Genomic DNA, 13,810 nt, shown 5'->3' with positions numbered 1-13,810 from the left:
TTCTTAAGTTAACTCCTTTGTAAGTTGTTACACAACTGTACTCTATTTCAAAACCTATTTGGTCTGCTTGTGGTAAACAAGGCAGCTGTCTATGTAGGCACCGAGCTAAAATCTCCTGTTCTCACCTTTCGTCTTCTCCCATTGTGTATCTCTTTGGACCAGACAGCAGGTTAGAGGTGTGCTGTCACAATTAGATTTGGTCTTTAAGTGTTTTGGTGAGCCCATGCGCATGTCCACCTGTTAGACAGCCAGTCAGAAACCCAGCTAACCAACAGGCACCTGCTGCAAAGAAAGAGCGACAGAAAGAGAAACAGAAAGAGACTGATGCATTGGCGTCCAAACCAGACATAATGAATAGAGACTCGACCCAATACAAACTGAAATCAATCTAAAACCTTGGCAATAAATTTTACAGCTTCCATTTCGGGAATCTGTTCGCTTAGATTTGTGTATTAGCGGTTTACATGCACAACAAAAATCTAGCAAAATTTAGTGAGGTTTACTCTAAATACGAGAATAATATTGGCCCGTGGGGTAAGACAAACAAGTCTTATTATCTTGTAAAATTAAAAAGCATTTTATTTTATTTTGGAACAAGATGCCCTGGCACAGAATATTATAAATACAAAAGTATCATAAATATAAAAGTGTAAATAAATCCATTAAATATATACATGTATGCTATGTATATATAAATAAATCTACGCAATTCCCACTTTTTACGGTTTCCTAGTTTCTCTTAGAACTAAAATGGGTTGCAGACATCGTTTTACCTCAACTTTCCCAACCTTCCTGTCCCATTATCCAGTTTGATTAACCCAACTTGACCTTGCCTTCTCTGTATCCCCAGTACACCTGTACAAGTGTGACGCTCGGCGTGAGAGCTGCGGGCTGTGTCTGAAGGCGGACCCTCTGTTCGGCTGTGTGTGGTGTAAGGTGGAGAATCGTTGCTCTCTGAAACAACACTGTCCTCACCCCCAGAGCATGTGGCTCGAGCACAATGGCATCAATAGCAAGTGCACACATCCCAAAATCACAAAGGTAAATCTGCGCACCGATACACACGCCAAAATATACTGTATGCTTTATATACAATGGGGTCCAAAAATCTGAGGCCTGTATTTTAAAAATAATGAGATTTCCAATAAGATATTAGACTTTGCGTTCCAAGTGTACAGTATATGCAGGGCACTACACTCAACTACACTGAATAAGGATTGTTAATCATTTTTCACAGTCCCTGTGGTAAGATCATGCTCAGAGAATTTATGTGCACACGTTTTACGGTTTACCAAGTGATACTAAGATATATAATGATACGATGAAATGTCATTGGGCAGAATAGTACGGTTGAAATATAAGGGAAAGATGGACCACAGAAGCGCATGCAACAAACCAACCACATCTGTGGTGCCCCATCAGAATGACTGATTATGAACATATAGCAGAGAGGGAATGGCCTGTGTTTGAGTGATGCAGGTTATGATGGACAGCAGACGTACCAGAAGCTCATTTGTCAAAAATAGAAAAATATTGGCATGAGAAATCACATAAGATGTGGATAGGTGATTGCTTAGTGGTCCAGGTCAAAACAGCCCACCCCTGAAAGATTGTTTATGTTTCATCATCCACCACTAAAAAAACTTAAAGCACACCTTTTCTCAACATGATTTGAGGTGTCATACTTGTCCGTAGTACAAACAATATGGGAAAAGTACACAGCAAAGTTAAACTATACATATATATCTATATCTATATGGGTAAAGTGCTTTGAGAATTAACATTGAAAGGGCCTATATAAAATAAAGATTATAAGTAGTATATCCTACATAAGATACTAACAACCAGGGTCTTCAAGCTGGGGTTACCAGAATGTTCTGGGGTCCCAAAAAAATTTTAAGAGAAAAAATAACAAAGCAAAAATGGTACAGTAAGTGTCATTTACATAGCCAACTATTTTAAATACAGCAAATTGTTTGAAAACTTGAATATCACAATAACTACTTACCTAACACAGTTTAAACATATAATAATGAAAAACAAAATATATGAATAGAAATTTTAGGAAAGGGGTCCATTGATGAAGGTTTATTATTTGTGGGGGTCCCTGCTATGTTGAAGTTTCAAAACCCCTGCTTACAACAATATGTGTCTCTGGACCACAAAACCATTCTTAAGAGTAATTGTTTTGAAATTGGCATTTATACATCATCTGAAAGCTGAATAAATAGCCATTGATGTATGGTTTGATATTAAGTTCAATTTTTGTCCGAAACATAACTATTTCAAAATCTGAGTGTGCAAACAATATCAAATTATATAAAGAAAAAATAACCTTTAAATTTGTCCAAATGAAGTCTTTAGAAACTGCATCCATTCACAAAAATAAAGTTTTGATATATTTACGGTTACAAAAAATATCTTTACTTAATATCCTCATGATTTTTGGCATAAAAGAAAAATCGATAATTTTGACTTATACAGTGTATTGATTGTCATTGCTACCATTATGCCCGTGCGACTTACTGGGTTTGTGGTCCAGATTCACATATGTGAAATCCCAACTAAAGTGATTTACTTCAGTTTTTTTTTTTTTTTACATAAAATGATCTTATAAAATGTAAAGAACATTCTGTAAAATTATAACATCCTTGTTATCTTTTAAAGGAAAGATAGTTTTTCAATATTTTACTTTGTTCTTACCTCAACTTTGACAAATTAATACATAACTATCTTTTTTCAATGCGTGCACTTAATTTTTGTACAGTGTCGTGAATGTGTTAGCATTTAGCCTAGCCCCATTCATTCCTTAGGATCCAAACAGGGATGAATTGAGAAGCCACCAAACACTTCCATGTTTTCCCTATTTAAAAACTGTTACGTGAGTAGTTACACGAGTAAGTATGGTGGCACAAAATAAAACGTGGTGATTTTTTAAGCGGATAAAAATGAGAACTATATTGTATGGCGGAAGAGCGCTTAGTTTGCAGCACTTCAACCTCAGGCGCTGTAATATTGATGGAAGTTTGAGTGAGAGGGGGAGGTGTCAGAACTGATGATGCGTGTGTTCTTTCGCCATATAATATAGTTCTCATTTTTATTCGCTTAAAAAATCACCACATTTTATTTTGTGCCACCATACTTGTTTAACTACTCATGTAAAAGTCTTTAAATAGGGAAAACATTGAAGTGTTTGGTGGTTTCTAAATGAATCCCTGTTTGGATCCTAAGGAATGAATGGGGCTAGGCTAAATGCTAACACATTCACAACACGCTGTACAAAGATTAAGTGCACGCATTGAAAAAAGACAGGTATGTATTAATTTGTGTAAGTTGGGGTAAGAACATAGTGAAATATTGAAAAACAGTGTTGTTTTCCTTTAATATTGACTGAGTAAGGTCATGTCAAAGATTGAAATCGTTGTAAAAATATTTACAAACATAATTGCTCCAAATCTCAACATTAGATTATGAGTTTAAAGATTTGTACTTTTACTTGAATCATTCCAGTGGTTTCATTGTAGTGAGGACATTGTAACACATTAAAGTGCACATCAACAGTGCATAATGTGAAGAAAGCGTCTTCTGTTTTCATTTTATGTCAAGATCAGAGCTCTCTTCATAAACTCTCTCTCTCTCTCTGATCATCAGCTGTCTTTCTTTGAATTGATCGGCTCGCAGGTCGTAATGTATTCTAATGCACTCGATTACTGTGACATGGCAGATGAAGAATCTCTAGCTGGCATTGAAGTGGATGGTGATTAAGAGTTTTTTTTTCCTCCAACAACCGTCAATTAGCTTGTCAAAGTCACAAATCTAATCAACTCCCTATCCTTTAATGAAAAGAGGCCGCAGTCTTTCTCTCTTACACATACTCATTAATACTCCTGCTCCATTTTCTAGCACAGTATGTTACAATTTCCACAATGACTTCCCGGTAAAGTATCCGAGTGCTTCTGTTATTTCACACACACATGCAATTTTGAATAATCATTTCATATCGCAAAACTCAAAACAGATCCCTTACAGCAAATGTAAATCCCTAAGGGCATTGTAAGATGGGATTAAATTATGATTGTATCATAATGTGCTACAAACTGTTTCGGTCATGCAGGGTGTGTTCGTATGCTGGCGTGTTTCAAATTTAAAGTCACCGTCAGGGGTCTCGAATTGTCGATATATTTCAGTGCCTTGAAGAACCTGTGATGAACTTGACCATTTCAGGTAATATGTGATGGGTTAAAGGAAAATTACCACTCGCCGGGCTGCTAATGAGATCTCTGACCTAAAGCCGGATCATTATCTGGCAGGAAGAGTCGTGATGTTAACCGTGTCTCCCTTTGGGATCTGACGGTTCTTCGTTTAGCCGAGATGAAAAATGAGTGTCTTATATTTGGACTAATAGCCCAGCTGTCAATACACCCAAGTCAGACCCTAGCTCAGGTACAAGCTAAGCCTCTGTCAGAATGCGTTTGATTGGCTCATTTTATAGCTTTGATTGATAGACGCTCAATAAAATCCTGCAGATGGCGGTTTATCTCAGGCGGTTTATTCACATTATTACATAATGAATTGCATTCTAGCTTTTGAACACTTCTCTTCCTCCACATTTTCATATTTTAGCAGGCTTACCAATCAAAAAAGGGCATTGGAGGAATAGTCTAAGCTGATTGGCTAGCTTTTCGGTCTAACTTCATTCATAGACTTTTAGGTTTAGTTATCCTTTACCATTCATCTGAACCCAGCAAGCAATGGCCACCAACTGACTTCTAACCAAAATAAACTTGAATTTGGTTACTTTTGCCAATATAACTTGCGAGATGTACGATATTCAGTCATGTAAAGTCAACAGTGACTACAAGGTGTTTGGTTTCATTTATTTATTTTTGGGCTACGGTTAGACGTCTATTACATTTTCACAGACATCCCAAATTTCGCCTTGTTTAGCTTTGACATCTGGGCTGTGTTTGGACGGCTATTAGACGTCTCTTAAGCGCAAAATTGCTTGCTGAGAAAACAAGCTTGATTGGTGCATCTGTCAATGGCTCAACATCCAGCTAAAGCTACCAGGCTCATACTGTTAGCAAACCATAACGCTTTCGTTTTTTAGCAAATTACTGTTACGACTGCACTAAACGAAGCACATGGAGCACTAGGAGAAGAGTTTAATCCGATTGGCTGGCTGGTATTATGTTATCATATGATAGCGCAACCAAATCCAAAATGGTTCTCGCTTCTGGTGCACCTCAGTGAGCGAATGATCTTTATTTCACATCATTCGGTGTTTATGTTTTATGGCACATGAATTGCCAGTTAGGTTATTAATATGATTTTTATTATTTGCCACATTCGAATGCCAGTATCGAATGAAACGCAAGAAACTAACCACCAAGCAAGCAGCAAAGTGGCATCTAGTGGTGAGATTGTGAATTGCAACCAAAGCTCACCCCTTCCTTTCGAAACGCATAGAGAAGCTACGGTAGCCCCTACAGGACAAACATGTCATCGTCTGAGACAATGTAGTGAGAAACGCATTATGTATACCAATTTGTCCGTTTAGGGCTACTGTAGAAACATGACGCCGACTTCCATGTAAGGAGACCCGCGGTGTATGTAAATAAAAACGGCTCATGCGAAGGTAATAAAAACAATACAGTTAATTTTGTAAGGTCTTTATACACCACTGATAATATATTTATGTATATTATATTGCATTTCTGTTAAGTTCTGCACATTTAAGCATACAATGCATGAACTCCAATCAGATGTATTTTGGTGCTACACAGCAGCCTGAGAGCAAAAAACAAAAAGAGTTTGATCACCTGACACGCTTTGATGAAAATAAGCATCCTCACGCACGCCCGTGTTTATATTCCAATCTTAGCAGCATGTGATTTTACATGCTGGTGTCTGCATATTTTCCTAGACGCCGACACGGTGTTCGTAAATTAGCATGGCTTTGTTTTTGCTATGGGCAGGACTCAGCTGGCTGTGCGGCTGATCGTTATTCACTATGAGCACACAGGCTTCGCTTCCCTGACAGAGAACGGCCCAATTATCCCGCTGAACCGAATCGCTCACAGCTTCTTCCACTGCTACCCTCCCCTAACACTCACTGACTCATGCAGGTGCATGATGGGTGTTGTTGCTGAGTCACTCTCTATATCCTGTTGGCTCGTACTAATGATGGGGACGATAGAAGGATGCGAAACCTCACCATGTTGTTTTTTATTTTAACTGAATGATTGGACTAAATGCTTCCCTTTGTCTCCCTGGCGACCTGTTGCACAGATAACTCCCCTCCGAGGGCCGAGAGAGGGCGGGACGCTGGTGACCATCCGTGGGGAGAACTTGGGGTTGGAGTTCAGTGAGATTCAGGACCATGTGAAGGTGGCGGATGTGGAGTGTACGCCGGTACCCGAAGGATACATTCCTGCAGAACAGTAAGTGTATATTTAAAAATAACTTTGTGCCACACGTGCCAATTTTGTACCAGTGTGATATGTAAATCTTGAACTTGCCAAATCCATTTGTGTCCATATGCAGTCTAAACATATTTGACATTTTACTGGACAGTGGCAAAATATAAACACTAAATTTAAGGACTAACTTTACTTTATTATACATACAACGCAGTTATGAGACTCTGAGAAAGATCCAATCACATGATGTCAAAGACATAAATAACAATATTGATTCGCTTACAACATAAGTGGGAGGGTTAGGGGCGCACAGTCCTGCGCCCCAAGGTGGATCCAAAACAAAACCAGCCAATTAGAGCTCAGCCTCAGGTGACATGTTTTTACCCTTTTTACTAACCTACATACATACTCGTTTGGGGAGCGGCCCAGACACACAAACATGACACACACAACGACCTCAGTTTTGATGTGAAATTATAACATGACTAACAGTGAAATAGTACACATAAATGATTTTATTTTATATTAATTTGCACTATATATTTAACTTTTTGGTAACATGTTAAAGTAGCTTTCTTCTCTGGCCAACTTTGGGGGCGCGCCCCAGCGCCCCCTATTGACCAGCCGCCACTGGGTTGGAGACCCCTGGTCTAGGTTAACTATAGACCAATATTGAGATATGGCGAACAGTGTACAACTCGCTGACAGTGAAAACTTTGGTAATGCAGGACTGTCAATCAGTGGCTGTGGGTGGGGATTAATCAGTGTGATGTCACATTAACAAGAGAATCAAAACAGCATGTCTAATGAGACTGCTTTGGTTTAATGGGGATTAAAAGGAGTGGGTGAATGTTTGCTGCCAACACAGATTTATGTCCAATTGCCGTGTAAAAGTGGATTTTGCATAATAGGTACCCTAAAGGAAACTTTTAATCCCAGGTCAGAACAGCAAAATATAATAAGTATGCATTATTTTTGAGCATTCGACAACCATGTTGGTAGTATTAAAATGTTTTAGTATTATTGTCCTGACCCAAAAAGGCCTCTGGAAAAAGTTTTAAGCATTTCTTTGCTTTAATTTTTTTGTTGATTTTTATTGCTATAATTATTTTTTATTTTATACACCGTGTAAGCTTCTTACCATGTTGTGTGATAAAGTCTGACACCTGTCAGCGAGCGAGGAGGAAGATTAACTTTTGTCTCCGAGGCTCATGCATATATTATTATGTCAGGGACAGAAAAGTCTCTTATTTAATATGTTTCAGAAATAACATGCTTGTTTACAAAATGTAGAACGTCATTGAGGAAATGTCCTTGTCTATTGATTCTGTCTCAAAAATCCCTACAAGCAAGCGAAACGTAAAATCACCTATTTACAGAATGTGTTTATTGGTACCCACAAGCCAAACGCTTTCATAAACATACTAAATAATGGCTTTATGAAGGTATTAGATTTAGAAAATAATATTTAGCTTAAAAGATGAAAACAAATCTGTGTGTGTGCATTACAGGATCGTGTGCGAAATGGGAAAAGCAGAACGCAGCCAGTTTGCCGGAAATGTCCAAGTGTGCGTCGGAGAGTGTCGGACCGAGTTCATGGCCAAGTCATCGAAGTACTACTACTTTGTGGTAAGTACCGCAACAAATCACCAGCTGTAAACTAAGCCCTATTGACCAGCCGGTCCCTCCGCATGATCTTAATCACGCCTGTGTAATTAAAAGCCTTTGCCACTTCAGGGTTGAAAGTGTCTGGATTTACTGTGGTGTATTAGATAAATAGTAAAACCTTTGGCCTTGTACCCCTGACGATGCATTCAGTCATATCAGTGGGTGCTTGACCCCTCCGATAGGAAAGACTGACCATAAAACTCGCCTTTTATAGCCGGCCTCACTCGTGATTATATCCCCCTCTTGCTTTTTACCGCCTCTTTGCTGTATAAAAGTGGTTTATGCAAACATGAACAGCTTATATATTTCGATCAGATGTAGTACTTATTTATAGGTGAGAACGGCTATTGGACTTCTTAGAAAAAGGAGATCTCATAATTCGATTGGAAGAGAGATAGAGGAATGGAAAGCGTGCTTTGTCAATAATTCCCAGTGTTTGTTTCCACTACAGATTCCCAGATTATTGAGTTTGAAGCCCAGTCGAGGGCCTGTATCTGGAGGCACCATAGTCAACATTACCGGCAGCAACCTGGACGCTGGCAGCAACGTGTCCATCATGTTCAAAGACCAGAAGTGCACTTTTCAGAGGTAGAGTCTAGCATGCCCTTCGTAATGTCACAAATCATTAGGTTGGCTCGCCGCCCATGCAAAACTCCAATCTGTCAGAGAAGATCAATACTGATAATAGTAGCTTGAGACTTTCAATAATCAATAGCATCAATAGCCATGACACTGTTCTTGGTTTATTTGATCTTTTTTGTTTGATGATGCAGAAGAGGAGGACAATGGATAACGTGCCGCTCACACGCCTCAATGCAAGGTTATGGAAATGTGTCCGTATCTGTGTTCGTGGATAAAGCACACATTCACAAAGATCTCAAATTCGAATACGTGGAGGACCCAACAATCACCAAACTGGAACCTGAGTGGAGCATTTTCAGGTGTGTTCACTACATATACATACCAACTGAGGCTGGGTGATCTTTAGGAGGGCAACATGGGACATTTTATGCCTCTTACTGTATAGTAAACTTATCCCAGCAAGCAATAGCCGTCATTACCGGCTAAGTCAGAGGTCTCCAACATGGTGCCCGCGGGCATTAAGAGTCTGTGAATTGCCCGTCAAAGCACATTCTATTAATAGCCTCATTTTTAATATGTATTTGGCTTCGTTTATGCATGTTAACATTTTTAAACAATTATAAAACAAATCAACATGTAAAATAAAAAAATCAACAAGTAGAACAGTAGACTATATCAAAAAAGTAGCCCTCCATGATTGTTTTATGTAGGCCTTGCTCACAAAAAGGTTGGAGACCCCTGGTCTAGGTTAACTGGAGACTTGATGTTGTACGGCTATGAGTAACCCACTTCTAGGCAAAATATACTTGAATTTGGTTCCATGTAGATTTTGCCAAAATCATTTATTATCATTTTGCTTTCATTTATTTATTTATTTTATTTCATTTATTTTAGGCTATAGTTGTACGTGTATAACATTTTCACTGACAGCCCAAATTTTGCCTTGCTTTATCTGGATTGCACCCAGCTAAGTCATAAAAAAGTTCATGAATTTAAAAGGGACATTTCATAAAAATCAGACTTTTTAAAGGTTTAAGTGCTATAATTGGGTCCCCAGTGGTTCTATTATCCAAGAAAATGTAAAAAAGATCAACCCAGTAACTTAGTTTTGGTAAACTATTCTATGCAAGCATGTGAAAGAATAGGTCATTGAAATTTGGCTCCCCTTGTGATGTCACAAAAATCTCATAATGTGACCCCTTTAAGCACCAATGAATTAAAGTAATATATATATATATATATATATATATTTAAGGACTTTTTCAAAACAGACACATCTGACTATCTTCATATCATGTTTTTAAATTTGAAAAAAAAAAAAATATTATCATTGCATATTTAGCAAATTACAAACAGGAAATCTTTGTCAAATAAAGAACTGCCCAAGGCGAAAACCAACAAATGCATCTTAATGAAACGTGCTATTGGTTTCACAGTGGCAACACACCAGTGACCGTAACCGGCACCAACCTGGACATCATCCAGAACCCCCTCATCAGAGCCAAATACAAGAACATGGAGACGGTCAACGTAAGTGCAAACGCTTTCCTCGCAGTAAATGAGCTTTTCACCTAACCTGAGGCTAGTGAACCGCAATGACCATTAGCAGAATATTCCCCCCGCTCCAATCACCTGTGTCGGCTGCGGCCCATTGGATCAGAACGGCAGCCTTAGAATAGAAGGAAAGGAGAGAGAGACAAAGAAGGCAAAGAGCAGGAAAACTGCCAAGTCTGAGCAGCAGAGGTAGCAATGTTTCCTTTGTGCTGGAAAACGGAGAATGCCGTATGCGGAGACAAGGGTATCGTGTTTCCTGTCTTCCGAACGGACCCGAAGAGCCATGGGAGGCTGCACTCAGCAAGATCTGATTGAAAGGGAATGGAGACAAAAGAGCGTAATGTTATCTGGTGCACGTATCTCACACATGGCCGCGTTTAGCATCTGGGCTGCGATATGATTAGACGTTGGCACTCTGCTCCTCAAAGCACGGCCCCAAAATAAGTTGGGCCATTGCAAGTCGTCTTGTATACTGTATGTAATGCGATCGCTCGTGAGTAGTCTGAAAAGAGTTTGACTGGACTTGAATGCTGACCTGAAATCTATTTTATCTAATGATCCCACCCGCTCTGACCTTTTATAGATGTCTTTGCTTTGTAGGAGGTGAAGGGTCATCTGCAGAACCCAATTATATTGACTGGACGTATCTGTAGGGATGCTTTTGATGCCTAGTCTGCTGTCTGGTTGTTTTAACAGCCACTGTGGGCTCACAGAACTCAAGGGTCGTGTCAGACATCCTATTTATACATTTCAAAGCGAATGTACATAGAACTGAGAAACGACTGAATGAGAGTAAAAAATGTGGTTGGCTTTAAAAATTGGTTGTGAATTAGGTTGTCACCAGTGTTAAAAAACAGATGATTATTTGTAATTCAAATCCAATTTTGTCGTTAATCCTAATCCTATTTCCACCTACCAGACGTGTCAAGTGCTGAGTCCCACCACTATGCAGTGCATGGCACCGGAGCTTCCCTACAGTCTGAGCAGACATAAGGAGGTGCCCGAAAGACCCGACGAGTTCGGCTTTATTCTGGACAGTGTTCAGTCTGTGCTGGCCCTCAACAACACCAACTTTATCTACTTCCCAAATCCAGTGTTCGAACCAGTCAGCGTGTCTGGTGTCCAGGAGCTCAAACCAGGGTCTCCCATCATACTCAAGGTAATAAACTGCACATAACAGGTTTGTCGATCATCCTTTGCGATCACTACTTCAGTATGTGAATGTCAATTTCAGGGAAGGAACTTCCTCCCTCCAGCACCGGGTGGGAACGGGAAGTTAAACTACACCGTTCTGATAGGAGATAAACCTTGCGTGTTAACCGTATCCGATTCTCAGCTGCTCTGCGAATCGCCCAATCTAACCGGACGTCACAAGATCATGGTAAGTTGCGTTGTGGATTTCACCATGTTAATACCCAAACATTTGCTCATGTGTGTGGAAAACCTCTTATTTAACCATATAAACAATTATCATTGTTTTTAACAATGACCATGTAATTGGTAAAGTGGCTCTTGATAGAAAACACCACCTGGCTAGTGGCCTGTTGGTAATTTAAATTCAAGACCCCTGGTTTCGGGGTCTGTGGTTATTGTCCTGTCTGAGAAGCAGACAGAGAAATAACAAATAAGATATATTAGAGCTGAAAAACCCAATAAAAGCTCCTGAATAGGAACTCTGGGCGGCTGCCTACTGCACCATCTGCTTGTTGACAGATGTACCAGAGACACAGGAACAGACCATTAAAGCCACATAGTCACAAAAAAGAACAAAGGTATTGTCTCCCTCTGGTGTTGGGCTTATAGGAAAACTGCCTCACAACACAAAGTATACTTTCACCATTCATAGAGATAGCCTTATTAAATATATTTCTATATCTTTGTTAAAAAACAGGGTACCAAAAATGTACAGCAAAGTAATTCAACTCCTCACCAGATCTGCTTGATTTTAGGCTCGCGTTGGTGGAATCGAGTTTTCTCCAGGTGTGGTTCACATCACCTCCGACAGTCCCCTCAGTAGCACAGCCGTCATCAGCATCGCCGGGGCAGGAGGCCTTCTCATCTTCTTCATCGTCATCGTCCTCATCGCCTACAAGCGCAAGTCCCGTGAGAGCGACCTCACTCTCAAACGCCTGCAGATGCAGATGGACAACCTGGAGTCCAGAGTAGCCTTAGAGTGTAAAGAAGGTATCTATCTATCTACAGTTTCTTCTCTGTCCATCCACACATCCATCTATCCATCCATAGTGTTCCATTTGTCCATCCATCTATCTACAGTCTCCGTTTATCCCTCCATCTATCTATAGTGTCCATCCGCCTGCCTCCCCATCCATCCATCCATCCATCCATCCAGTGGCCATTTGTCCGTCCGTCCATCCATCTATCTTTCTATCTACAGTGTCTGTCTTTCTATCCATACATCTATCTATAGTGTCTGTCCACCTGCCCATTTATCCGTAATGTCCATTCATTCATGTATTTATTGTGTCCATGTCCGTCCATCCATCCATCTATCTATCTATTCATCTATGTATCTGTCTATTCATCCATCTATCTATCTATGAATCCACCCATCTATCTGTTCATCCACCCATCTATCCATCTATCTATCTATTTATCTATTTGTCTGTCTGTCTGTCTGTCTATCCATCCATCCATCCATCCACCCACCCACTCACTCGCCCTTTCATCCATCCACCCATCTATTCATCCATCCAGCTACTCATCCACCCATCTGTCTGTCTGTCTGTCTGTCTGTCTGTCTGTCTGTCTGTCTGTCTGTCTGTCTGTCTGTCTGTCTGTCTATCTATCTATCTATCTATCTATCTATTCATCCATCTATCTATATAAACATCCATCTATTTATCTGTCTATTCATTCATCTATCTATCTATCTATTCATCCACCCATCTATCTATTCATCCACCCATCTATCTATTAATCCACCTATCTATCTATTCATCCATCCACCCATCTATCAATCCATCTATCCATCTATCCATCCATCCATCCACCCACCCATTTGTCTGCCTGCCTGCCAGCCTGCCTAAGATGGATGGGTGGGCTGGATGGATGGATAGACAGACAGACAGACATGTCTGTCTATCCATCCATCCATCCATCCATCCATCCATCCACCTACCCACTCACTCGCCCTTTCATCCATCCACCCATCTATTCATCCATCCAGCTACTCATCCACCCATCTATCTGTCTGTCTGTCTGTCTGTCTGTCTGTCTATCTATCTATCTATCTATCTATCTATCTATCTATCTATTCATCCATCTATCTATATATTCATCCATCTATTTATCTGTCTATTCATTCATCTATCTATCTATCTATTCATCCACCCATCTATCTATTCATCCACCCATCTATCTATTCATCCACCCATCTATCTATTAATCCACCTATCTATCTATTCATCCATCCACCCATCTATCTATCTATCTGTCTGTCTGTCCGTCCGTCCATCCATCCATCCATCCATCCATACACCCACCCACCCACCTACCTACCCACCCACCCGTCTGTCTATATATCTATCTATATCTATCTATCCATCTATCCATCTATCCATCCA

At 39.9% G+C, this 13,810-nt stretch overlaps 1 protein-coding gene across 2 annotated transcripts in view; it reads left to right on the top strand.

Moving 5' to 3' along the window:
• Positions 1–13,810, top strand: part of plxna4 (plexin A4) — a 288,289-nt gene that overhangs the window by 228,816 nt on the left and 45,663 nt on the right. The window contains exons 12-20 of one of the 2 annotated variants that reach the window (XM_065289686.2): positions 851–1,041; positions 6,292–6,443; positions 7,934–8,051; positions 8,542–8,678; positions 8,867–9,031; positions 10,109–10,202; positions 11,146–11,385; positions 11,461–11,607; positions 12,176–12,410. In XM_065289686.2, the coding sequence (XP_065145758.1) occupies positions 851–1,041; positions 6,292–6,443; positions 7,934–8,051; positions 8,542–8,678; positions 8,867–9,031; positions 10,109–10,202; positions 11,146–11,385; positions 11,461–11,607; positions 12,176–12,410 (1,479 nt within the window). Of the gene's footprint in view, positions 1–850; positions 1,042–6,291; positions 6,444–7,933; positions 8,052–8,541; positions 8,679–8,863; positions 9,032–10,108; positions 10,203–11,145; positions 11,386–11,460; positions 11,608–12,175; positions 12,411–13,810 lie in introns of both variants that reach the window. The other variant, XM_065289685.2, reaches the window with a different exon arrangement.

Source organism: Paramisgurnus dabryanus, chromosome 1, assembly GCF_030506205.2.
Source record: "Paramisgurnus dabryanus chromosome 1, PD_genome_1.1, whole genome shotgun sequence".
In the NCBI taxonomy this organism is placed as follows: Eukaryota; Metazoa; Chordata; class Actinopteri; order Cypriniformes; family Cobitidae; genus Paramisgurnus; species Paramisgurnus dabryanus.
The sequence above is the reverse complement of the archived record's forward strand: the minus strand, read 5'-3'. Positions and strand labels throughout refer to the sequence as shown.